The following is a 27,960-nucleotide window of genomic DNA, read 5'->3' as shown; positions in this document are numbered from 1 at the left end:
CATATACTAGTACATGTGTTATGATCTTTCCAGTTGTCTGTCGGTATGGATTTTGCTTTTGGAATATTGAGGTTGATATATTTCTGTGAATCTTTACAATGTTGTTTTGCTTGGAATTGATCTCCACAAGTTAGAGGAATCAGTAAATATGGCCATAATTTCTTTCTCCAGATCTATAGCATGACGCTTAGACTATCTGCCTTATTTGAAAATCATATTAAAAACATCATCTCTGAATACAAGCTGGCCATGCAGTGTCAGAAGAGGAATAGGCAACGCTATAGAAAACGACTAAGGAGCAGTAGTAGTTCGCCATCTAGTAGCAGAGCATCCAGGTAACCTTAATAATGAAACTCTCTATCTGCATTGTGAGAGGGTAGATCACAGAACCGCCCCCCACCCCCAGGAGCTGCCACCCAATGTGCCAAGATTACTTCTACCCCTGCTTTCCCTGCCAGCTCAGGGCTCCAGCACCCTGTCTTGCTGAACCAGACACTCCCGTATGCTCCAACAAAGACCCAGGATCTGAATTACTTATTCCAAAACTGCAGGTTTACCTGAAAGCAGCTCATAGAAGCGTGCTTGTCTTTAGCACTCAGACACCCAACTCCCAATGGCATCTAAACCCAAATAAGTCCATTTTACCCTGTATAAAGCTTATGCAGGATAAATTGTTAGCCCTCTGTAACACTGATAGAGAGAGAGATGCACAGTTGTTTGCTCCCCCGGGTATTAATACATACTCTGAGTTAATTTAATAAGTAAAAAGTGATTTTACTACATACAGAAAGTAGGATTTAAGTGGTTCCAAGTAGTAACAGACAGAACAAAGTAAGTCACCAAGCAAAATAAAATAAGATGTGCAAATCTATGTTTAATCAAACTGAATACAGATAATCTCACCCTTAGAGATGCTTCAGTAAGTTTTTTTTCCTCAGACTGGACACCTTCCAGGCCTGGGCACAATTCTTTCCCCTGGTATAGCTCTTGTTCCAGCTCAGGTGGTAGCTAGGAGATTCTTCATGATGGCTTCTCTCTCCTTTGTTCTGTTCCACCTCTTTTTATATATTGTTTGCATAAGGCGGGGATTCTTTGTCCCTCTCTGGGTTCCCACCCCCTCCTTCTCAATGGAGAGACACCAGGTTAAAGATGGATTCCAGTTCAGGTGACATGATCACATGTCACTGCAAGACTTCATTGCCCATTTGCCAGCACACAGGTATACAGGAAGACTTACAGGTAAAACACAGCCATTTGCACACAGTGGTCCTAGTTAATGGGAATCATCAAGACTCCAAACCACCATTAATGACCCACACTTTGCATAATTACAATAGGCCCTCAGAGTTTTATTTCACATTTCTAGTTTCAGATAAAAGAGTGGTACATTTATACAAATAGGATGATCACACTCAGTAGATTCTAAGCTTTGTAATGATACCTTACAAAAGATCTTTTGTGTGAAGCATATTCCAGTTACCTTTTATTCACTCATTAGCATATTTTTATAAAATTATATAGGCCTGGTCTACACTACGCATTTAAACTGATTTTAGCAGCGTTAAACCGATTTAACGGCGCACCCGTCCACACTACGAGGCCCTTTATATCGATATAGGACTCTTTAAATCGGTTTCTGTACTCCTCCCCAACGAGAGGAGTAGTGCTAAAATGGTTATTACCATATCGGATTAGGGTTAGTATGGCCGCAAATCAACGGTATTGGCCTCCGGGCGGTATCCCACAGTGCACCACTGTGACCACTCTGGACAGCAATCTGAACTCAGATACAGTGGCCAGGTAAACAGGAAAAGCCCCGCGAACTTTTGAATTACATTTCCTGTTTGCCCAGCGTGGAGCTCTGATCAGCACAGTTGGCGATGCAGTCCCAAATCCAAAAAGAGCTCCAGCATGGACCGTACGGGAGATACTGGATCTGATCGCTGTATGGGGAGACAAATCTGTTCTATCAGAGCTCCGTTACAGAAGACGAAATGCCAAAGCATTTGAAAAAAATCTCCAGGCTACACAGTGCTGCATGACAAGCATAACGGAAAGCCAAAGAATCAAATAGACGCTCATGGAGGGAGGGAGGGGGTACTGAGGACTCCAGCTATCCCACAGTTCACAGCAGTCTCCGAAAACTATTTGCATTCTTGGCTGAGCTCCCAGTGCCTGTAGGTTCAAACACATTGTCCGGCGTGGTTCAGGGTATAGCTCGTCAATTTACTCCCTCCCCCCATCACGTGAAAGAAAAGGGAAAGAAATCGTTTCTTGACTTTTTTCAGTGTCACCCTGTGTCTACTGAATGCTGGTGGTAGACGCGATGCTGCAGCATGAAGAGCAGTATCCGCTCCTCTCCCCTTCCCGGTGGGAGATGGTACAATATGACTGCTATCCGTCGTCACAATCAGCCCGTGAGTGCTCCTGGCTGGCCTTAGGTGAGGCTGGCCGGGGGCGCCTGGGTAAAAATAGGAATGATTCCTGGTCATTCCCAGTAGATGGTACAGAACGGCTGGTAACCGTCCTCATCATAGCAGCTGGGGGCTGAGCTCCATCAGCCCCCTCCCTTTCCTGTGTCAAGAAAAGATTCTGTCCTGCCTGGACTGTCATAGCAGCGGTAGGCTGCCTCCCCCTCATTTTATCTCACTAACAAGTCACTGTTTCTTATTCCTGCATTCTTTATAATTTCATGACACAAATGGGGGGGACACTGCCACAGTAGCTCAGGAAGGTTGAGGGAGGAGGGAAGCAACGAGTGGGGTTGTTGCAGGGGTACCCCCTGTGAATGGCATGCAGCTCATCATTTTTGTGGGATCTGACATGGAGCAGCTGTGCTGTCTGATACACTGGTTCTCTAGTACACTTGCCCCATATTCTAGGCAGGACTGACTCTATTTTTAGAAACCATAAAGGAGGGATTGACTCGGGGAGTCATTCCCAGTTTTGCCTTTGCGCCCCCGGCCGACCTCAGCCAGGGGCACCCATGATAGCAACAGACAGTACAGGACGACAGATAACCGTCATCTTACTGCCAATTTACAATGGCAGCAGACAGTACAGAACGACTGATAACTGTCTCTGCTATCATGCAAAAGCAAACGAATGCTGCTGTGTAGCACTGCAGTAATGCCTCTGTTAGCGGCATCCAGTAGATATACGGTGACAGTGTAAAAAAAAAAAAAAAAACCTGAATGGGCTCCATGGTTGCCGTGCTATGGTGTCTGCCAGGACAATCCAGGGAAAAAGGGCATGAAATGATTCTCTGCCGTTGTTTTCCCGGAGGAAGGAATGAGTGATGACATTTACCCAGAACCACCCGCGACAATGATTTTTGCCCCATCAGGCACTGGGATCTCAACCCAGAATTCCAAGGGGCGGGGGAGACTGCGGGAACTATGGGATAGCTACCCACAGTGCAACACTCCAGAAATCGACGCTAGCCTCGGACCATGGACGCACACCACCGAATTAATGTGCTTAGTGTGGCCGCATGCACTCGACTTTATACAATCTGTTTTACAAAACCGGTTTATGTAAAATCGGAATAATCCCGTAGTGGAGACGTACGCATAGACTGCAATGTCACATGCATATTTTGAAATCCTCCGTTTTAGGGGGAAATAAACGTTCAGATAAGAAGGCAGTAACAATATGGCTTATTTTATAGTACAGTCTCTCCTGTGAGTGACCAGATTGAGAGTATAAACACTGGAACTCGTGCGTAATCCTAGCAAGGGGAGGGGTGCTTTATAAAAGTGTGAAAGGAGCTGTATAAAAGCCATATTAATTTCTATAACACTTTAACAAAGCAAACTATATGTTCCTTTTAGGAAAGCAAGATAAAATCTTGTTCTTGAACAGTTGTATTCCTTTAATAAATTCCCCCATATTTTTTCTCTATTATATATTTTAGAGTACTACAACTATGTAATCTTTGGGATAGAAAATCAGATGCTCCATGTTACATTTAAATATCACACTTATACTGATAACCTGGTAACAGTGTTATATGTGGTTTTGTTTTTTAAGTCCTTTTGCATTAACATTTGTATATTTTTGGGGATGTTTCATATCTTCAGCCCTAAAGGGAAACAGAAACAAGTGAAGGTGCAACCTAAAATCAACCAGAATACCTCACTGCCTTTGACTAGGACTAGCTCTTCAGTTTCATCTCATGGTAAGTAGAATAAAAAATGGTGTACATGGCAGAACCAAATTCTGAAAACAGGAGTGCCTAAAGTATTTCCACTGCTGCTTCCTAATAACTGCAATCTGAAGAAAAGCTGAGGGGTATTTATTGCTGATCTTAAACAAATTCGTAGTCATCTATCAAAGGCTAGTATCTAATTGCTGTATAATTAAAGATTTTGGTTATGTAAGTATGTTTGGCATAGATTACATGCAAACTAGATACATCCCTCAAGTTCTTGATAAATTACTAGTATATCAAAAATTTGGTTTCCTCTGCATTAGTTAAAGAAAAGATTGAGCCATATTGGACCTTTGAAATCTGATTGTTTGCACTGTGCCCTAGCACGTCAGTATAAGGAGAGGTTAAGGAAATCGTTTGAGGTTTATGCTGTCCTGTTTTAAGTTTCAGATACTACAGAGGAGGCTCTGGGTTCAGCCATTGGTGAAGAAACTGAGGGCCAGCCATCCTCATCTGGGTTAAATACACAGAACCGAAGTGGAAATAACATTGATCCAGGGAAAAATAGACTAGTCAGGAGTAAATCCACACCAGTTAAACAAGGTTGGAAGTTATATGCTTTCTGTGGATGACTAATTTTACTAGAAAAGAAATCTGCTTCTGGTATCTATGAACTACTGTAGACAAACACTTACTGCACTGCAAGCTGTGGTATAAATCTATAGTTCTCCAGTGTGCTCCTCAAACTCCATGAGGACTATGGTCACCAACTTTCTAATTGTTTAAAACCAGAGACCCCTGTTCTCTCTTCCCCAAAGATGCCCCCTCCTCCCCTGCTCACTGTCCCCTCCCAGGAAGCTGGTGTGATTGAGCAAGATGGTGCTGAATTTTGAGACTTAGAACAGCGTGAGAAGTTTAAAAAGTGTTTGCTCTTTGCCTTTTGGAAAACTTTGTTTTCTCATACTTGATACCTTTCTACAACAAAATTCTCCACTGAAAAATCATGTAGAAAAAACCTCTAGCCTTAGGAGCGTTCATTAAATGTCTCATCTATTCTGTAGGCAGGCTTTCCCCACACACGTTTTCAGGGACTTTTTTTATTTTTAAAAGAGAAGCCTGATTACACACTCAAATGAAGCAAACATAATGAACTGATTCAGTGTGGTATTATACAAATACATATGGACATTTACCCAATGTGCACGTATTTGCAATTGTGTCCTAATGCTTAGAGCTTGTCTATATTTGTACAACTTTTCTATCTTAACTAAATTAATGTTGAAGTCTGTGTAGTTAAATAGATGATACCCCCTAATGTAGATGCACTTCAACCCATTTAATCCTTGTTTAGCATGTACTAGTAAACTATTACATCAAATTAAACTGATTTAAGTGAGAGTTAAACACATTTAAGTGCATCTACATTAAGTGAGATGTAGCACTGCCACTAATATCCAAAAAAAAGTTTACAGATTTTCCTATAACTTGGTTAAAAGCCTATCCCACCTCTTTTCTATGTGTTAGATACCAAATGGTACAGGAATGTGAGTTTTTTCTTGGGGTGAAGGTGAATGAGAAGTTCCACAAACTTAGAAAAGGCAAGTTTCAGCTGTACAAACAAGAATGCCTTTCTATAACATCATATATCAAGATCACGCCAAACAAACCTGGCAGCATATGTAATGCTGCTATAAAATGCAGCAAACCATTTGCCAGGGTACTGCTAACTACCAGGCCCATTTTCCATACTCCTGATCATCTCGTTTCTGTTTTAGAGTCTATCTAAATTTGGTACAAATTTTATGGCTTTTGGCGTACTATGCACATTAAGATTTGTTTTTGTAGAAATTAAGTCTTTTTAGGTGTCTAAATAGTTCTTTGAAAAGCTGGGAAATGATTTTTGGCTGTTTTAAGAAACTATTATATTTGAAGTCAAACTTATTTTAAAAGCTGTCGCTAGAATAGGCATCTCAGAATATTGTTTGACTAGAAATGTATTAATCGACACTCTTGATAACTCACAGAAAAGTAGCCTTGCCCTACTTCCCAAGTGTGTGTTGGGGGGTGGGAGCAGTAACTGGCATTGAAGAGTGCTGGTACTGTAGGGGCACTAACTGGTATTGAGGGGGGGAATGCTGTGTGTGGGCACTAGAATTTTAGGGAGAGCAGTAAGTGTCACTGAGGGGGTTCTGGGGGTGTGGAGGGAGCAGTACATGTCATTGAGGAGGGGTATGAGGGGATGACTAACTGGAATTGATGGAGCATGCTGTGGGTGGGGGCACTAACTGGCAGAGAGAGGGCGGTGGAATTGGGGGAACCATTAACTGGCAATGGTGGGGTGGGGTGTGTGTGATGGGGTTGGGGAAATCGGGCCACAGTGGGGTGAGGTCGGTCCCCAGAGCAAGAGGCCAGGGCAAGAAAATGAGGGCACAGCGGTGCAGATATGGGGGACAGACAGGATCTCCCCTCTGGTAGTGGCTGTTCCAGTACCTATCTCTCCACACGAGAGGCTGGAGCTGGGTCTGGGAGACAGCCAGTTCTCCCCATTAGCATCTGAGTAGCTGCCGTTCTTCCTGCCATCTTGGCGTAGAAGCTGATCACAGTTACTCTGGTAACCGGACTTTTAGTGTCCAGTCAGCAATGCTGAACAGACACTGCCAGGTCCGCTTTTTGATTGGACTTTGTGGTAGAAAACTGGACACCTGGCAACCCTAGAGTGAACCCTGTACTGAAAAAGTTACCTAGTGGGCTTAAACCCTGCTGTTTCAAACAGCTAAATGTACTTGTGATCTCTCCACCTGAGTACAGTATTAAATTGAGCTTATTTCCCTGCTTTGTCATGTTTCCAGACACATTTTTTACAATTCTGAAATCTGTTATCTAAACTATGGGATAAATGTTCTCCAAAGATTCAACCAACACCCCTAAAATGTTGCCAAGATGGGAAAAGTTGATAATTCTCAAAGAAAGTTAGCAAAGAATCCTGTGGCACCTTATAGACTAACAGACGTTTTGGAGCATGAGCTTTCGTGGGTGAATACCCACTTCCTCAGATGCATGTAGTGGAAATTTCCAGGGGCAGGTATATATATGCTAGCAAGCAAGCTAGAGATAACGAGGTCAGTTTAATCAGGGAGGATGAGGCCCTGTTCTAGCAGTTGAGGTGTGAAAACCAAGAGAGGAGAAACTGGTTCTGTAGTTGGCAAGCCATTCACAGTCTTTGTTCAATCCTGAGCTGATGGTGTCAAATTTGCAGATGAACTGAAGCTCAGCAGTTTCTCTTTGAAGTCTGGTCCTGAAGTTTTTTTGCTGCAGGATGGCCAGCTTAAGGTCTGCTATAGTGTGGCCAGGGAGGTTGAAGTGCTCTCCTACAGGTTTTTGTATATTGCCATTCCTAATGTCTGATTTGTGTCCATTTATCCTTTTCCATAGAGACTGTCTAGTTTGGCCGATGTACATAGCAGAGGGGCATTGCTGGCATATGATGGCGTATATTACATTGGTGGATGTGCAGGTGAATGAACCAGTGATGGTGTGGCTGATCTGGTTAGGTCCTGTGATGGTGTCGCTGGTGTAGATATGTGGGCAGAGTTGGCATCGAGGTTTGTTGCATGGATTGGTTCCTGAGCTAGAGTTATTATGGTGCGGTGTGCAGTTACTGGTGAGAATATGTTTCAGGTTGGCAGGTTGTCTGTAGGCAAGGACTGGCCTGCCACTCAAGGCCTGTGAAAGTGTGGGATCATTGTCCAAGATGGGTTGTAGATCCTTGATGATGCGTTGGAGGGGTTTTAGCTGGGGGCTGTATGTGATGGCCAGTGGAGTCCTGTTGGTTTCTTTCTTGGGTTTGTCTTGCAGTAGGAGGCTTCTGGGTACACGTCTGGCTCTGCTGATCTGTTTCCTTACTTCCTCGTGCGGGTATTGTAGTTTTGAGAATGCTTGGTGGAGCTTTTGTAAGTGTTGGTCTCTGTCTGAGGGGTTAGAGCAGATGCGGTTGTACCTCAGTGCTTGGCTGTAGACAATGGATCGTGTGATGTGTCCGGGATGGAAGCTGGAGGCATGAAGGTAGGCATAGCGGTCGGTAGGTTTTCGATATAGGGTGATGTTAATGTGACCATCACTTATTTGCACCGTGGTGTCAAGAAAGTGGACCTCCCGTGTAGATTGGTCCAGGCTGAGGTTGATGGTGGGGTGGAAGCTGTTGAAATCATGGTGGAATTTTTCCAGAGTCTCCTTCCCATGGGTCCAGATGATGAAGATGTCATCAATGTAGCGTAGGTAGAGAAGGGGCGTGAGTGGACGAGAGCTGAGGAAGCGTTGTTCCAGGTCGGCCATAAAGATATTGGCATATTGTGGGGCCATGCGGGTGCCCATAGCAGTGCCACTGATCTGGAGATATATATTGTCATCACATTTGAAATAGTTGTGTGTAAGTATAAAGGCACAGAGCTCAGCAGCCAGTTGTGCTGTGGCATCATCAGGGATAGTGTTCCTGACAGCTTGTATTCCATCTGTGTGTGGGATGTTTGTGTAGAGAGCCTCTACATCCATGGTGGCTAGGATGGTGTTTTCTGGGAGGTGACCAATGCATTGTAGTTTCCTCAGGAAATCAGTGGTGTCACGGAGATAGCTGGGAGCGCTGGTGGCGTAGGGTCTGAGTAGAGAGTCTATCTATCCAGACAGTCCTTCAGTGAGAGTGCCAATGCCCGAGATGATGGGGCGTCCAGGATTTCCGGGTTTGTGGATCTTGGGTAGTAGATAGAATAACCCTGGTCGGGGCTCTAGGGGTATGTTGATTTCTTCTGGTGTTAGTGTAGGGAGTGTCCTGAGTAGATGCTGTAGTTTCTTAGTGTATTTCTCAGTGGGATCTGAGGGAAGTGGCCTGTAGAATTTGGTATTGGAGAGTTGTCTGGCGGCCTCCTTTTGGTAGTCAGACCTGTTCATGATGACCACGGCACCTCCTTTATCAGCCTCTTTGATGATAATGTCAGGGTGGTTTCTGAGGCTGTGGATGGCATTGCGTTCTGCACGACTTAGGTTGTGAGGCAAGCGATGTTGTTGTTCCATGATTTCTGCCTGTGCACGCCGGCGGAAGCATTCAATGTATAGGTCCAGACTGTCATTTCGACCCTCAGGAAAGTTAGGAGTTTCCCAAAGGCTTTTAGGAAATTGCTGACATTTTATTTGGCATGTTAAAGCTGAAGAGAAGGGAAAAAATATTTTGAAAGTTGAACAGAAATGTTCTGACTAGCTCATGGCTTTTTTAATCAGAGGTTACACAGTGGTTAGAATTTTCACAGGTATAAGTGTTTCAGTCTTCTGAAACTGTCAAAGAGTACACACATCTTTGTGAACATATGAATATTTTTGTAAATAAAATTGCTATCATATTAAGGTGCACTTATAAAAATGTGTTATTTGTTATGGGGTATGGCTTCACTTTTCCAGCATTAATGTAATTTTTCAAACTTCACAAGCAGCATATGTTAACTGTGAAAGGAGAAACATTTTAAGCCCCAACACAGCAAAGGCGCTAAAGCATGTGCTGAGCTTTCAGTACCTAGTAATCCCATTGATTTCAGTTGACTACTCACATGCTTAATATTAAGTATGTATTGAAATGCTGATTGGGGCCTTACAGAACAGATGTTTGATGAGGGCTGATAGCACAAGCTATTTGAGAGAAATGTAAATTTTAATAGAAAATCCTTTTTATATTGGAAAAGAATTTTTCCCTTGAACTGCAGCAGTTCAGATTTAACTTTTTCACACTGTTAACAAGTGCTTTGTTTTTTGTGTTTGTTTAGATCAGTCTCTTGATGGACCACTTACAAATGGTGATAGCCGAGAGCCTCGGATAGCAGTCAAGCGAAAGTTAGTAAGTGCCTCAGAAGAGGAGGAACACCTAGAGGAAGAGGAGAAGAAGAGAGAATTAAAAGAAAAACCTGGTTTATCTTCATCAGAAAGTGGCGAGTCAGAATCCAGTTCAAGCTCTGAAAGCAGATGTGGCTCTGATTCAGATTCTGAATCAACCTCTAGAACAGATCAGGATTACATTGATGGAGATCATGACTACAGTAAAGTTGTGCAAACTAAACCCAAAAGAAAAATTAAAAGGAAAATTGCTGGTGGGAAAAGAAACTGGCAGGGCAGAGGAACAGGGAGGAGAGGTAGATGGGGCAGATGGGGTAGATGGAGCAGAGGGGGAAGAGGTGGCAGAGGAGGAAGAGGAGGCTGCGGCAGAGGAAGAAGAGGAGGCAGGGGAGGAAGAAGAGGCAGAGGAGGTAGAGGAGCTTCACGAGGAGCAACCAGAGCCAAACGTGCACGAATGGCAGATGATGAATTTGAGAATCTGTTTGGCGGCCGATTTGGCGAGAATATGTTTGGAGGACGATTCAGTAGGCCACCACGAATTAAAACAAGGAACGAAGGCAGGAGAACTGTTTTATATAATGACGATTCAGATAATGACAACTTTGTGCACACCGAGGATCCTCTGAATCTTGGTACTTCCAGATCGGGCAGGGTGCGGAAAATGACAGAAAAAGCCAGGGTCAGCCATCTCATGGGATGGAATTATTGACAGATAAACATCTTTGAAAAATTTCAAACGAACTTCAAAGGCCTTCTACTGCAGGGATTTTACCAGAAAATCTACCAAGCAAGCTGTGGGGGGACTCCACTCACTTTCTACAGTGGTGCTTTTCCATTATGCCAGTATACATTTGTTTTAAGACTTCAGATTGCCACACTTCATTGGTCAAAAAAAGCCTTACTTAATAGGCCTTAAATTACAGAAATTCTTCCCCACGCACTACAAGTTCATTTTGTTTCAAGGAGCTTCCAGCTTCTCAATAATAGCATGACCTTTTGAATCATGATTATGAAATCTCTCCCTTCTTTTGTTTTTTTTGTATTATAGAAATAGCACCTTCTTACAGAGTTTTTATATGGTTTGTCATAAATCCTTATACACAGTAATAATTATAACTTTTGCACAATACACCAATCCTAAAGGCAGCTATAAAATGTTTACCGTTTCTATATTGTAAGAAGGATCTGGATTATTTTAATCTTCCCAGGCCAAACTTTCATGAATTGTGCTGAACTGAAGTATGTTTGTACTACAGTTTAGGAGGGTTTGAAATGCTTTCTGTTGGTTTGTAATTCGTGTAAAAAGTGAGAAAAGGGTTGGTGCCTTGTAAATATGTAGCAAACCTTTGATGTGGTGTGTCCTAATGTGTGCATTAACTTTATTAAAAAGAGAATACTTGAGAAGTATGAATATCTAGACAGAAGGTGCCAAATGCAAAAGTTACTTGCATCTATTTTCTTTTTGTCGTCTCATATTTTTATAACATTGATAGAGATTGTGCAGCAAAGGGTTAATGTCAACATTTGAAAGGTTTCTCCTCTTCAAAGCATAACATGTCTTAATAGTAGCTCAGCTACCTCTGTTTACAACTAGTGGAAACTTAAAAGAAAATGTTATTTTGCAGTGCTTATTGAAGAAGAGGCAAGAATGAGTATAGCAGGGATGGAATTGCTCAAATTGTGAAGTAACTATTTCTTCATCATATTGACACTCTGAAACAAACCTTAGTGTAGCCATCTATGCTTTCACAAGCCTAATATACTTTTAGCAGATGGTAATTTGTTGGGCAAACAGCCAGTAGGCACTCTCACATTTCTGGTATTGCTTATTCAGTGAAAGTCTGTGTTCTGTTTTTAATTTGATTATTGAAACGTTCAAAGAAACCTAAATTGAGCTATCGTGTCTCTATTGGCTACTCATATTTTTGTATCATTACTGATAAGTTTCCATTCATATCATTGACAAGAGTCCTTGTAGCTCAAGCTTCCAGAAGAGAATTCACATTGTACTGTACTCTTAGCTTGTAAGTGTTGCATTGAAAAATAATAACTTGCAGACTAAGGTAATTCTGGCAGTAATACAGTATGCAATGCTATGAGGGAAATGTAGGGTTAGGAGATTACTCTGTATCTTGCTCTTCAGACTGAGTGACTGGCTGTGTTTTAATTAATTGGAACATGCTTGTTCTTGTGGAGTGAGAAGGAGAGTTGCAGCCTTCTACTTTGTAGGGTCCAGTTAAGATTTGTGGGACTCTGTCATGTTACACCAAGGAAGAGACACCTAGCTGACATCTCTAGCTGAGTTGAGCTAGTGAGTCATTGATTACATATGGAGAAAAAGGGATGAGAGAGGAGGTTTGGAAATCGAAATAAATGAGGGATGCAATTCTGAAATTTCTTCCTCAATGTGCAACTTTTATCACTTTGTCAATAATTCTGGAAAACCTGGGCGGGGTGGCGGAAGGAATAGTGAAGTGTATATTCTCATACATAAGTAGATTTGGTTCTGGCCTTTTTTCTATGACAAACATTAGCAGGCTGATCACTCTTTGCAACAGTTCTAGTCAGGTGAAAGATAACTGGAACAAAGGCTGTGATGATCATCAGGCTTGGGAGTGGGGAGAAGAAAGCAGTCTAAGTAGTATATGGTAAAGATCTGAATTTATGGTACAGTAAAAATCTCTCAAACTTTTTGTTACAGTCATTGTCCTGATTATGCCAAAACTAATTTCTGGGCATGACTCAGATGCTCCATTTAACAAAGAAATGGATACAGAGGATCTCCTAGCGCTGTATTGGGCTTTAAAATACAAATGCCTGTCCTATCATTTCGTACAGTATGTATTCTTCCCTAGAGTTATTGGTCCCCATATCTATGTAATCAGGAAAAGCATGGATATGTCAGTTCCTAGACATAACCATACACATTCTAGATCAAAGTTCTTTTCAACCAATATAAATGCTAAGATTCCTATGCTAAAGTCCTGAGATTCTGAAGAAATGCTATTCATATGTTTCTGGCTGGCTGAAGCTGTAATTATTAATTTATTGGGGTGGGGGGAGGAAAAACATGGATTCCTGAAAAAATCATGATTTCCTAAGTTTAAATGTATTTTTAGCAACAATTAGAATAAGAGTAAATATGTTCTTAAATGTATCTTTTATATGTCTATTGGAATAGATTGCCTAGGGAAGTTGTGGAATCTCCATCTCTGGAGATATTTAAGAGTAGGTTAGATAAATGTCTATCAGGGATGGTCTAGACAGTATTTGGTCCTGCCGTGAGGGCAGGGGACTGGACTCGATGACCTCTCGAGGTCCCTTCCAGTCCTAGAGTCCTAGAGTCTATGAGTCTATGTAATGAAGTACTGTGAAGATAACAGTAAAACGGCACTTTGCTGTGGTGTAAGTATTAATCTAAAATGTGTTGTGATTAAGAGCCAGACAGCAGGGTGTGCTAGAACAACAGATCTATTACTTATTGTAAAGAATATGAGGATTTTTTATTTTATTTTATTTTATTTTGTGCATGAAAACCTTTTTATAAGCCTGAAAGAAATAACTTATATTTTTGAATGCTATTTTTACTTGATTTCGTATCTGGATTTTTTTCCCAATTTAAATATTTGATTTCTCTCGCAGCCTCATTCTGTGGATGAATTATAATTTGTAATAAGTTGGACACTTTTTTTTTTTAAACTCAGACGTTAAATTCAATTAGAAGCCACTTACTTAAAGCTGCATGACACTTGATTTTACCCTGACAGCTGCAGCAGGAGCAATGAAACAAGAATAGCCCTTGCACCAAAAGGGTTGCAACCCAGTCCTTCAGACCCCAATCCAAAACTTCTGTGCCCATGTAATGCCTCATTGAAATCAATGGGTTCCATGCAGGCAGAGAGCTCTGTCCACGCTGAGTTCATTGCAGAATCATCAGCATTGACTTTATTCATACAGTTTTAACCAAAAGTAACTTCTGTGTGTATCTACTCTTTAACACTTGTGTATGAAGGTGATTTGAGCATATATTTAAGATACAAATGGCTAACAACATCCGTAGTCGGGCTGTAGATTGCTGATATTTAGTTACTATTTAAGTACCGGTGCTTCAAGACTTTCTCCAGGAATAGGTATGAATGAATGGTCTCACTCCCTAGTGTCAGCAGTTTGAGGGCATCCCATTACCAGGCTTAGGAAACAGGACTGCAAATAGAGCCACCAGTCAGCAGTTACATGTGATTTGTGGGTGTTGGAGGGCTCCTTTGGCCCCCACCAACAACACACTTTCAAGAGCAGGGAGCTGAATGAACATTTGTGTGTGTGTTTGATTCTTGTGTGTTTTGAATACTAGCTTACTACCTCTGGAGCACGCCCAGCTCCTGCAGGCCCAGGGTACACAAGCCCAAGCTTGGTCCTGAACACTGATATGCTGTCACTAGGCCTTCAGCCCAGTCCCACACTTCCATTTTGCCTCCCCTTATTTTGCATGTCTCTGCTCTGTCCCCTTCTGGTTTTGTGGCTTTGTTCCATCCCTTTTTCTTTCCGTTCTTTGTTTCTCTGTCCTCTCCTACGAGCCTGCCTGTGCTGCTGCTCCTGCACTCCATAGTATTCTCCCCATTTGTGTCAGCAGGATCAGCTGCAACTTAAACTCTGATGCTCTTGCTGGGCCATTAGGAATACATTAAGTTCTTTCTCATTTGTCCACCTAACAAACCTTCCAAAAGTGGTGTTAGTAAATGAATAGAAATGTAGAAGGTTACTGGGCCTGATTCTCCATTGTCCTGCACTTTAGGTCTTCATTTACACCAGTGTAAACACTCAAATCAGAGCCAATACTGTTTGCACTCACTCTGAGGTAAAGGTACAGGCCCGTTCTGACTATTTGAATTAAAAATTTAGGTCTCACCTGGCCTGTATAAATTGTTTCATGCTATTATCTGAATTATCACATTTTCTTTATCTGAACGTGAGTTAATGTAACACCTGTAAAGCTCATGTGTTTCCTTTCTAATGTCTGAGATAGTGGGATTAGCATACAATTTTACCTGCACTTTGGAATATTCAGTTACAACACAGCATCACAAACACCAATCAGCATGGTATATGTTGAAGGTTTAGGTTATCTGTTTATTTTGGGGCGGGGGGAGTTTTTGAAAATTAAATCTTTTATGGTACGTGAAACATTCTGAAATGCTGAAAATAGCTGAATAGCATTAGGCAATTACTAAAAAGTGTTTTCTCCATTGCCTTTAGTGTATGTGTATTTTTTGAAATCTTGGATTTTCAGTTGGATCTTTCAGTTGCAAGCAACCTATACTACTTTATTCAGGTTCTTACACAACATGGATCACTGTAGTATCTGATTTTAAGTTTCTCAGTCCCTTTTTTCATTTTGTGTCAAGAGTCTAGAGGATTCATGGCTTTTTAGCTGTTAGCTGGTCTACACTAGGGGGGGAAATTGATCTAAGATATGCAACTTCAGCTACGTGAATAGTGTAGCTGAAGTCGAAGCATCTTAGATCAAGTTACCTACCATCCTCACGGTGCAGGATCGACGTCTGTAACTCCCCCTGTTGACTCCACTACCGCTGTTCGCGTTGGTGGAGTTCCGGAGTCGACAGGAGCTCATTCGGGGATTGATATATCGTGTCTAGATGAGACGCGATATATCGATCCCCGAGAAATCGATTGCTACCCGCCGATACAGCCGGTAGTGAAGACGTACTCTTACAGAGCATGAGGTGTACTTAAGCTTCCCAATGAAGTTTCTTCCATCTCAATATCACATCCTTTCTGATGTCTTACTTATCCCCACTTGTTTTTTGTTGTTGTTTTTAAAAAGAGTACAAACCTTACAAAATTACTCATGGCTATAGTCTGTGCAGGCTTGAGCCCTACAATAGCAGGGTCTTGCTAGGACAAAAGTAAAGTGTAATAACTGAACTGTGTGAGGAAGTTAACTCAGACCTATGTGTATTTATATCTGCTTCACGTCTGTAATCCTCACTTTCAAACCTACTAATTTCACAAACTGCAAAGCAAAGATTAAAAAGGAGAGACATGATGGTATGTTTGCTTGAAAAAGAGAAGTATTAGAGGACTAATTCACCTGAAAAATGAACCATGTAGGAAAATTATCAGTCATATTTGTAATACAAGAATTGTAATATGTAAAAGAAAGGAGGCAAAATATTTACAGTTAGGAAACCAACTTGTGGGTGATTTTAGTTTAAGTTCTTTATACTGTTTGTTTTAATCAACTTCCCTTATGATTAAAAAATAAATGTAGACCTGGCTGTTTCTACTGCACATAAATATGAAAACTGTATAGTATATAAATACTGAAGAGAATTGAAGTCAGGTGTGTGGTGGGTAAAATATCCATGTACAGTAATGAAACATTAAGGAAAGACAAATTAAAATGTATTGCTTCTGACAATGTTTTTGAGGAACTGATTACTAAAAGTGAGATGAATCTTGGCAAATATTTGAAAATATGGCTCCGAGATGTCTATAGAATGTGTCTGATGAACATTCCAAATCATACAGTATTAAAATGAGAAAATACATTTAACTAACTCAAGACTAATAATTCACCCTTAACCTCTGCAGATGATGACAGAGTAAACAAACCAGTTTTAGGTTAAGGATGTTATCAGCCTTAACTTAGTGTGTCCTACTATTGTTGGTCTGTATCACAACTTTAATGTTTTTAAGATGTACTTTTGTGTTTACATTTCTTGGTGTTTGTTTTTTTAAACTGTCACAGGAAGTTTTATGAAATGCTCATTATTTACTTGATAGACTGAAGGAGCAGTTAACAATCTACAGATAACTTTATGTTTAGTAATGTATGAAGCTGTCGTGTTATTACAAGTATGTATTATAGAAAATTACTGCTCAGGTGCGGTAGTTAACTTTCAAATATTAATATATCAGATGTTTACACATTTTTTTAAAAAAACCTCCTTTATGTATAGTAAGTAATAGCCTACAAAATTTTGGTTTACAAAGTTGTCTTTTTTGGTAATAGAAACACACAGACCTGTTGGAAGCTTGTACATTTTTACTATGTTATGCTTCAGCCCACAGCAAATTTCTGCAACTGCTATGAATCCCTGAAAAATTAGATTTCCAGTGGAATTGCTGTCACAGCCTTAACTCTAGTATGAAAATGGTGCTTAAATACATATATATGCATGGATGTGGGTACCTCAAATCTGATAAGAGTGTTTAAATGAGAACTTCCAAGTTCAGCGTTTGGTGCTGAAAATGCAGACAAACTAATGCTCCTGTTAGATAAGGACAGCCATGTTTTGTGAATTCATCATTAAATATTTTAGCTTCCAGACCTATTAGAACAATTTCCGAGTCTCTTAAAATAAGAGGATAGTGCATACCTTCCTGGTTTCTGGGTGCATTAAACATTTGTGAAACTAAGAGCAGGGCAAAAGGAAAGCACTTGAAGTGTTAGAGAATGAAAGGGTCCATTTGAATGCAAGATAAATTGGTGTTTCTATGCTATGTGGTGTTACCATTCATAGAAGTTTTCTTTTGACGGACAAATACCCCACTTAGTTTTTCAAAATGCTTTCTCAGTAAGTGGCATTCACTCCTCATACTCCTGTATCTAAGGCTGATTTTTTAATTTTCCCTAGGAACATTAATATAGGTTATTCATTCTTTACATAAGAATCATTACGCAGATTTCATTTAGAAATATCAGTTTTTACAGTTGAGGGGCTTGGAACAATGAAATAGTGCTGTCTAGCCTCGCTCATTTCGATGTTCTTGACCGTTTAAAATACTCCACCAAAAATGCACAAAACTGATTTGAACTGATATGTCTATAGTTTCCGTATTGATTTTTTTCAAGGGGATATTTATGCCCCTATCTTCACATCCACTATCTCAGGTCCCTTTAAATGAATACTTCAGGGATTTTTAATGCCACTTGATGGCAGACCAAATGTAATATTTATATGCAACGAGCTGTTAGTTTTTGTATTGTAAAAATGTAAATTTGTAAAGATTTTTTTGTAGAGTTTTTTGAAGTCACTTATGTAATTTAGGATGTTTCATTTTTCCAGCTGTGGGATTGTCTTAATAAAAAACGTAAATCTTACTTTGATTTTGCATTACTTATTAAACAGTTTAGACATTAAAAAGACAAGTGAACTAGTTAGAACTTTAAGCATACCTAAAATTCACCTTTTGATTTAGCTCTGGATAATTCTACATTGAAGTTAGAGAAAATTGTTCTTTTAATACTGTAGTAATCATTGGAACATTGGTTGGTTGATGGAAAGCTCCCACATTCCTTATTTAAGGTCTTTGGGCCGTACAGGATAAGCCAGGATGGAGGAAAGGAAATACGCCAAGAGTGGGAACTGATTATGTACTTTGAATTTTTGTCAGCAGGAGGGGAGCAGACACTGGCACAGAAAGGGCACAGAATACCATAGACATCCATGCTTCCTAGCAGCATTTTGTGCCCAGGTATTAATAGCAACTGCTTCCTCCAAGTCACCGGTGTGGAAGTTTTCCACTGTGTCAGGTCTCATGGTACTGGGCCCCTTCTCCCCCAGCAGCAGCCTGCAATCTTAACCAGCATTTCTCCCTCATGTAGGAGTGGAGAGTAATGCTGAATAGTTTGTTCCCCATGGAGCACTTGGCTAGTGGCATCTGTCAGGTCAGAGAAAGGAAACAATGCTGTGGAGCTGACCCTGCTCAGAAACATTGGGTCTGGGTCACCTCCGTTTATGGGAATGGAGGGGACAATCTAGCACTTTCTAATACCATTAATCTGAAAATTGCTCATTTAGGATGGAATTTGCATTGTAAAGCTTGAGTTATTTGGCTTCCTGTGGGGAAGCATGAAAGGACTCGAGGAGATTAAATTCACCTGCAACTACAAAGCAGGAAGAGTAGGTCAGGAAGGGTGCATTGTAGACCACAGCCCGGGACAGTTATTTCTATCTCAGCAGGAAGGCAGGGCTCCTGACTTCCTCCATCCTCTCACAGCGACAACATGGTGTTATGTGATGAAGACAGCTTTGTGTTGGCTCCCAGCCCCAGGGTGAATTTCACATCTTAGAGTGATATTTTGAGGAACACAGTGAGCAGAGCCCTGGCAGTGGTTTTAGTTTGCCCAGGTGCTTTTGGAAGAAGATTTTTAGCATTGTACCAGTTACAATTTAAAGCAAAACTGTGAAATACAGTTACTCTTAACATTGTAGTTATGTTCCTGAAAAATGTGACTTTAAGTGAAACAATGTTAAGCGAATCCATTTTCCCTATAAGAATTAATGTAAATGTGGGGGTTAGGTTCCAGGGAAATTTTTCTCTCTCTCTCTCTCTCTCACACACACACACACACACAACGTTTTAAACAATTTACTACTGTGTACAGCAATGATGATTGTGAAGCTTGGTTGAGGTGGTGAAGTCAGAAGGTGAAAGAGGGTGGGATATTTCCCAGGGAATGCCTTACTGCTAAATGAACTAAACAGCTGAGCCCTCAAGGGTTAGCACATTGTTGTTAATATAGCCTCACACTCTACAAGGCAGCACAAATGTATGGAGGGGAGACAGCGTGTCAGGCAGAGACCAAGACACACACCCTGTGTGTGTGAGAGAGAGAGAGAGAGGGGTGCATTTCCGCTTTAAGTTTGCTGACCCCACTCTAAGTACGTTGCCTTTTTAAATAGATCAGCAAGTTGAGACAGCAGCTGCTGTCGGCAAGCTCCCTCCATCCTGAGCCCTGTTCTGTCACCCCCCGCTCTATGGAGATGGGGTAAGCAGGGAGCAGGAGCAGGGGGTAGGGGGACACCCTGACATTAGCCCCCTTTCCTGCTCTCCCTCCCTTGCATAGCAAGCAGGCTCCCAGGAGCAGCTCCAAGGCAGTGGGCAGGAGCAGCACAGGGCGGTGGAGGGAGGGACAGCTGAACTGCCCGGCAGTTGATAGCCTGCTGGGCAGTTGTGGCGCAGGGAACTTGGGGCGGAGGGAGCTGATGGGGGGCTGCCAGTCCACCCTGGTTCCAAGGCCCCACAAGCTAGCTCGAACGGGCTGCTGTTTCTGTAAGCAGTGGACAAAGCAGGTGGCTGCCAAACAACGTTATAAGGGAGCATTGCGCAACTTTAAACAAGCATGTTCTCTAATTGATCAGCAATGTAACAATGAAATGTTAACTGGGAGGACTTTAAGTGAGGAGTTACTGTACCTAATTAGCAGAGCACATAGTCTTTCCAAGGGGCATGGAATTATGAAGGTAAAAACCCATTCTAATGGAAATGCTGGTGGACTCCATTCGCCTCTTCCAGCTGGTCTTGGATTTCTGCAGGGTGGCCAATAGACTAATAAATCCAAGATTACCTGGCACGTTGCAGCCCTTCTCTAAGAATTATACTTATGGGAGGAGCAGATGCTGTCCTCATGATTAGTTTCTCACTTGTAATTTTGTTAACATTTTTTGTGTAAATTCTTATCCACCTTCTAAGCATCTGCCACAAACCTCCTGCTCTGACCTCCTGACTGTTGTGCACTATTCATGAACATGGATACCGGTGTGATTCTCTTGCTCACGTGGGAGTAATGGAATTTCAGAACGGTTTTAAAGACTATTCTCTTTGGCTCTGCAGGGATTGTGTGGGTGTCTGGAGTCAAAGGGACAGGTTAGACAAGCTAACTTCAAAGCACCAACATCTGTCTAGCTTGTATTAGTACATTTTTATGGTGCTGGAGGACCACAGAAGTTCCCAAGACCCTAAATAAGGAAGGAGCAGCTGGCTTTCTATGCTGTAAGGGAAAAGGGAAGTTGGGGGCAAGATTTCTAGAGTGATGGGAGGAATTCTGGGATAGGGTGACCACCCTATGCAGGACTGAAAGGAGTTAAAGTAGCTGGTCAGGCCACTCAACTCCACAGGCTGCACCTGTAGGAAGAGCCAGAGAGCAGGGAACTAATTAGAAGCAGGTTCAGCTGTGCTGGAACAGGTGGGGCCTGTATGAAGACAGGTAGCTGGAAACAGACTGGGGCTGCGGAAGGCTTCAGGAAAGCGGGCAGCAGTCACTTTCTGGGAAAAGGGAAGCGGGTTTGAGGCTGATATACCCAGAGAGAGAAAGGGAACGAGGTTTGCTAGGAAGCAGTTCAGGGAAGGAGCAGTAAGGGTTGAGAGGGCAAAGCCCAGAACTGCTGAGCTGAGGGTCCCTGGACTGGAACCTGGAGTAGAGGGCGGACCATGGTTCCCCTACCAGCCATTGAGGGAGTGGCACCGAGGCAGTGGAAGGGAAGACTTCCTAGAACTGCTGGGGAGAAGGGATTTTGCTACCCCAGAAAGGGGAACACTGAGTGATCCAGCCAAAGGGCTGAGTCACAAAGAGGACACTGCGGTTCCTGGGGCTGAGAGAGGGACTTCAGACCAGAGGTGGGGGAGAGCATGTTGGTGTGCAAACTGCAGACAGGGGCATCAACCTCAAGAGTTAATCACCAGAGTGACCAGGAGGAGATTCCAGGCCAGGAGTGAGTGGTGCACCCCATGACAGAGGGATGAGAGGAGGGTTTGGGGGGAAGAAAAAAGAGACTGACAGAAAGGAATGGAAAGGAAAGTGGCAAAGAGAGAGAACCCCAACCCTTAATTTGTTTTGTTTGGAGTTTGGCAACTCAGAGAATAAGAGGAGAAGACAGAAGGAATGAAAATATTGTAAGTGTAAAGGAAAAGGAATGAAAATTGAAAAGGTCTGATGGAATGAAACTAAAATGGGAAAAAGTCAGAGAATCCCAATAACATATTGCAAGTTTGTTTTTCCACTTCCCTTCTTTTTATCAAAAGATGAAGGAAAATCTACAGAGGAAAAGATTAAAAAGAGTACATAAGAACGGCCGTAGGGGGTCAGACCAAAGGTCCATCTAGCCCAGTATCCTGTCTACCGACAGTGGCCAATGCCAGGTGCCCCAGAAGGGAAAAAGGAAGCGTAATCTCTTCTCTTGTATGTGTTATTTTGATTATAATAGTTGGCTAAGAAAGTGCCCATTTATGTACTCAGAATAAGGTGGTGGCACATGTTTTCTAGAGACTTTTTTCATGCGGTCACACGTTGCCAGATTTGGCGCAGAGAGAGGTCCTATTTGGACTCCACTCTTGTACGGAAAATAGCAATATTTCTTGCTGTGAATATACTGGATTATGATGAACCCTGAAGGAGAGGGCAATAGAGTATTTCCATATTTTTTCCCAGGATGTTAGTACAATAAATCCTATTGTGCAGTGGAATTGCACATAATTGCTGCTTGTATTTCAAAGAGATCATAATGATGCCTGTTATTAAGTTATCATATAATAATCTCCTTTTGTTGCTACTGTAAAGAGTTGGGAACAAATTATATGCACAGCTCTGAGCAGCATTCTAAGATGATTATAAGCTTTTGATTATATACCTATAAAAGTCAGCAAGATAAAAGTTAAAGATGCATGATAACACTTTTCCTGGAGCGAACCAGTGAGGAATGTAAAGATTTAATGTGAAAAGGTTGCATCAAAGGCAAATACAATAATTAGTAGCAGACATGAAATTGTCACAGCAGCATTCTTCACCACTGCTGTGTAGCATAACGGTGGGCTACAGACTGAATCCTAAAGACATCAGTAACTGCCTGGGGCTATTCTAAGGACTAAGGCTGGATGCAACTCCTGCTCCTTAAGGATCTTGACCTCTCTAGGCTGTAATGTGGTCCCTTTATGTACATAAACATCCTTGATATTTAAACAAATCTTCAAGGGAAATGCTAATAACTGCTTTTAGCAGAGTGCAACTTTCAAATACTAAGTACCAAATACCTGGCCATTCTGTAGTCTGCAGCATGTGGTCCAATGTTCTGGTCTGCTATTGGGAGATAACGATGCACTGAAAGAGTGACATTTATGTAAACTTGAAAAGCTGTAGATTCCAAGGTAGCGCAGAAAGCAAATGCATGTTCGCGCTCTCTCTTTCTCCTTCCTGGGGCCCTGCCCAGCAGAGCCATGAACCTGTGGTACTGACACTGGAACGAGCTGAAGGGGGCATGAGTTCTAGAACATAGAGAAGAGTGCCCTTGCCAAGCCAGGGATGTTTCACTTCTTTCTTTCGAACAGCAGTCATGAACCAAGGCTCTGCTGTGCTCCGTGCTGCACACACACACAGCAAGAAAGATGGGCCCTGCCTCGACATACAGAGTGATTGATTGATTATTTCTGTCTGAGTACTTAGCCCCACACTCCAGAGTGGATTTCCCATAAGACTTCGACAATGGCACTCTTTTGACTTAAGATCATTCTCCCTAATGACCCAGCTTCAGCACTGAAGCTGTAAAATCCGGTGTTTATAGCTTCACAGTGTATCACCAAGGAAATTATCCTGCAGAGAAGTCACAGTACTGAATTTGTGATATCACAATCAAGACTTGTAAGGAGGAGAACCCTAGCTGCATAGGAGAAAGCCCTTATTTAAACAATAATATCTCTAATATTTAGTAAGAGGGCAAGGAAAACTAATGACAGGGGAATGGTTTTGTATTTTAAGTGCGATGTACTTTAAAGTTGTGCACAGCCTGAGAGTCCTCTTTAAAACCCACAAGTATTAGCTGGATTCAGAGTCTGCTTGAATAATTTAAAATTGAAATGGCAGGAAGATCTATATGGGTCAGTTTCATCACGGGTACAGCTTAACTCAAGAGATTAATTTGGGCCAATATTTTCAGAAATCCAATATTAAGATTCTTAAATCAGCTAAAGAGGTAAAATTAAAATTCCTACTGTAAAATATCCTTTCTGTGTATATTGGTCATCAGCCAAGCTAAAACTGGTTGAGATAACCGTTTTACGTGCAAAGAAATGAAATTTGGCAGTGGACATATGCTGTGGAGCGGCATCATTTAGATAATAGAAAATACAGCCTATGTAGCAGGGCTAGAGAAATCTTCACTTACTTGCTGCGTGATTTCAGTGATGTAGCAAATTCTAATGAGATTATTCTAGTCAGGACTTACAATTCTGAGAGTATTTCCTAGAGGCCCCCCCGCCCCTGCCTGCCCCCAACATGCTATGAAAACTCCAGCAGGGTCGAAAATATTTACTGGAGCTCCGCTCTGGACAGCTCCAGCTGAATTTAAGTCCTGATTCTAGTAGTACATGAGCACACAAGACAGCTTAATATTAAGGGCCACATTTTCAGTGCTTGTGCCAATCCTCACATAGCATTTATTTTTACAAGTGGAAGAGAGGTATACATGGGATTTTCAGATAAAGCTACTGGGCACGATAATGGTAAAATAATTATTGTAATCTGGCCTAGTACCATCCCAGGAAGCTTTAAAGAACCATCTGCTTTAGCCGATCCAGTAACATTGAATAAACAGCCCCAAAAGTTGAAAACTCGGAAGTCCAACTCGCCACCCCCCTCTGAAAAAGAAATCAAGACCATTAAGTCAGGGGGAAGGGGAGGGCTGGATGTCTACTGATTTTTTTTTTAAACTCCCCCTGCTTACTCCCAATATCTGTGTGACAACTGCAGTGTTGCCAACTCTCACAAACATATAGTAAGGTAATTTTGGTCCTCACTGCAGGAGCTCTTACAGACAGAGAACCCAACTAAGATGGGGTCTGTATTGTGCCAGGCACTGCACAAACATGCATAGTGGGAACTTACAACCTGGTGCTAAGTCTAGTGAAGGTTTGCAACATGCAAGCTGGAATTGGCACCGATTAATCTCCTCTCAGATAGGGACCACTCAGCATCTTCTAGGTTGGAGCAACTTTGAATCTCTGCTGAGTTGAACTGGATTCAAACAGACAACTGTAAGGATGAAAGACTCCATAGCTCAAAGTGTGAACAGTACAAATGAAACAATAAAACAAACTGTGATGTTGTACGCCATATGTTTACGGAAATATGCTTATGAGTGTGAATATAATGTAACTGGAATATGCTTTATGCAAAAGATCTCTTTACAAAGCTTATAATCTGAGTGTGTTTGTCCTATTTATATGAATGTATCATTCTTGTATCTGAAGCTAGAAATGTGAAGTATTATTCTGAAGTCCTATTGTAACTATGCAAACTGTGGGCCATTAATGGTGGTTTAGAATATTGATGGCTCCCATTAACCAGGACAACTTGTTGTAAATGGCTCTGTTTACTTGTAAGCCTTCCTGTATTCATATGAGTCAGGCAGGAAAGAATGGAGGCTGAGTCTCACAGAACATGTGGCCATGTCACCTGGTACTGGAATCCATCTTAAACCTGGTGCTTTTCAATTTAGAACGAAGGGTGGGGATCCAGAGAGACAAGAGTCCTGCCTTGTGTCAAAGCTATAAAAGGAGATGGAACAGAACAAAGGAGGCTGCCAGTCATGAGAAGTCCCCTAGCTACCACCTGAGATGGAACTAACAAGAACTGTACTGGGGAAAGGATTGGGCCCAGACTAAGAGAGAGTCGTCTGTGAAAGAAGCTTATTGGAACGTCTCTGAGGGTGAGATTTAATCTGTATTAAGAAACTGAATGTATTAGGCTTAGACTTGCGTGTTTTTGTTTTATTTTGCTTGGTAACTTACTTTGCTTGGTTAACTTGAAACCACTTAAATCCTACTTTTTATACTTAATAAAATCACTTTTGTTTATTACTAAACCTAGAGTAAGTGATTAATCCCTGGGGAAGCAAACAGCTGTACATATCTCTCTATCAGTGTTACAGAGAGCAAACAATTTTAAATTTTATACAGAGTAAAACAGGTTTATTTGGAATTTGGATCCCATTGGGAACTGGGTGTCTGGGTGCTGAAGATAGGTAACCTGCTGAGTGGTTTTCAGTTAAAACCTTCAGCTTTGTGGGCGTGGTTCAGACCTGGATCTGTGTTGCAGCAGACTAGCATGTTTGGCTCAATAAGACAGAGTTCTAGAGTCCCAAGCCATCAGGGACAATGGGCTCAGAGGTAATTTCTGCACATCATCCAAATTCATTACTAAATACCATGTTCTGCCACACCCCAAAATCACCCCAACAATTACTCCATGGCCCTTATACTAACTTTATATATAGGTGCATGTATATTTTTTCATTCCCACAAGGGTCATTAGCAGAATTTGAACCTGCAGAGCCGCTGCACAGATCTCTTGCCCTTCAGCTATAGGAGTAACTGGTGGGAGAAAGCATGCTATTATAAACAGTTTAGATATTAGGCAGGATTATATTCCAAAACCCTTGGAGGGGTTAACTCACAGACCAAATGCTGGTCCTCCAGGGTATGCTACAGTAACCAACTGTGAGTCCACAGAATAAATACAGTGTCTCATTCACGCCGCCAGTCATTCTTAGGCTCTGTAGGCAGGTGTCCTCTTGACCCAGGTACAGTGTGCTTCTCCCGTGAAGTCTTCAAACGGGTTCTACCCAGAGCCAAAACACTTCTATGGAACTACTGCTTCCCACATGCGGTTCAGCATCTTCCTCCCCCTCTAAAACTTCCCTGCAAGGAAGCTCACTAACCACTTCCCCCTTTTGCTGTGGACACAGCACCTACATCTTGTATTATTATTTTTGTTTGTTATGGTAGCACCTAGGTGACCTAGTTATGTGTCTGTCCATCCCCCACCCACAGCCTACCATGGGTTGCCTTGGGACAGGTTTAAAAAGAAATCCCATAACAAGATACCATTTTCTTGTTAACTTTCTCTCTTCCCAGGATATTGTACATTTAGAATAACACCTTCATTCAGATGGATCCCATCAGGGCGGGGAGGAAAGGGAAATAGCTCTTCTTTGTTAGTCTCAAGATGTATTTGCCTTAACCTTTCAAGTGACCAGGCAATTATATATTTTTTTCTCACTTACTTTCTTCTTGTTGCACTTTCCTCCTGCTGTTCTAGTCTTAGTATAGGCCCCAATCCTGCAAACATTTGAGGGAGTGATAAGATTTACCCATTTGAGCAGCCTCATGGAGAAGCCAATGGAGTTGAACCAGGAATGAATTTGGACCTGTGTGGTCACTATCTAACATCTTCCCAAAAATCTGAACAAGTAATTCTCTGCCCAAGTCTAGAGCATAATTGGGGAGGTGTATTACTTGATAATATGCCATACAAGGAGCTTTGTTTGAGGAGCTGTCTGTGGAGCCAACCCAGCGTTTTTCATGCACTACAAATATCTCCTGAAGTCAGCTTTATGTGCATGAGGAAAGCAGGATCTAGCCCCAAATGAACTATGGAGGGTTTTCTGAGCTGAATGTGGCCTGTGAAGTGCTTTTGGTCTTACTTCAGAAAATTGTTTTCTGAACTCCAGGTTTCCTGATTGTCGTCCCACTCTAGAGCTTCAGTGGTGCCTTTACACTGAGGAGTGGAGACTCCTAGGCTAGCAGCCCTCCTTTATAGGGCCCACCTCTCTTTGCACTTATCATTGTGTATGTACTTACTGCAAATATGAAATCTGTGTTTTTGAAATCTATCCCTCACTCTTCACTGATGTTACTGTTTCTATTAATCAAGAATATTACAACCAGCTTGTCCTACTTTCGTTACATTCAGTATGGTTGTTTTTCCGTTTTCTTTTTTATTTATATACATCTTTTATTTCAGATTTACTCCCGAGCCATAAGTTTTTGCTTCTTCAGCTTCTTTTGAGAGATCTTTTTCTTCTGAGCAACTTCCTCTTCTGGCTTTGTCAGCCATAATAGAGCTTTGCCAGTCTCCTTGCTTTCATTTTACGTAGCTAGTTGATTATAATGATTCAGGGAAACTCACTGTGCACCTGAGGTGAAACAAACAGGGCCTTTTTTCAGATGCATCTCATAAAAAGCACTTTTAACAAACAGAGCTCAGCCCTCATGTTTGCTACCAGTTTTGCCATTTATTTTTGTTATATTTTTAATAAGTCAAATTAATTAGGCTCATTGTGACTGAAGCTTCATGTTCG

At 41.7% G+C, this 27,960-nt stretch overlaps 1 protein-coding gene across 2 annotated transcripts in view; it reads left to right on the top strand.

Annotated features, from left to right (window-relative positions):
• The window catches only part of BRWD3 (bromodomain and WD repeat domain containing 3), an 83,929-nt gene extending 72,011 nt beyond the window's left edge, over window positions 1-11,918 (top strand). The window contains exons 37-40 of one of the 2 annotated variants that reach the window (XM_050965120.1): window positions 172-335; window positions 4,083-4,180; window positions 4,598-4,756; window positions 9,958-11,918. In XM_050965120.1, coding sequence (XP_050821077.1) covers window positions 172-335; window positions 4,083-4,180; window positions 4,598-4,756; window positions 9,958-10,733 — 1,197 coding nt within the window. In that variant the 3' untranslated portion in view covers window positions 10,734-11,918. The remainder of the gene's footprint in view (window positions 1-171; window positions 336-4,082; window positions 4,181-4,597; window positions 4,757-9,957) is intronic. The other variant, XM_050965121.1, reaches the window with a different exon arrangement.
• The last annotated feature ends 16,042 nt before the right edge of the window (window positions 11,919-27,960 follow it).

Source organism: Gopherus flavomarginatus, chromosome 8, assembly GCF_025201925.1.
Source record: "Gopherus flavomarginatus isolate rGopFla2 chromosome 8, rGopFla2.mat.asm, whole genome shotgun sequence".
NCBI classification, from domain to species: domain Eukaryota; kingdom Metazoa; phylum Chordata; order Testudines; family Testudinidae; genus Gopherus; species Gopherus flavomarginatus.
Note: the sequence above shows the minus strand (reverse complement) of the source record. Positions and strands in the feature narration are given on the sequence as shown.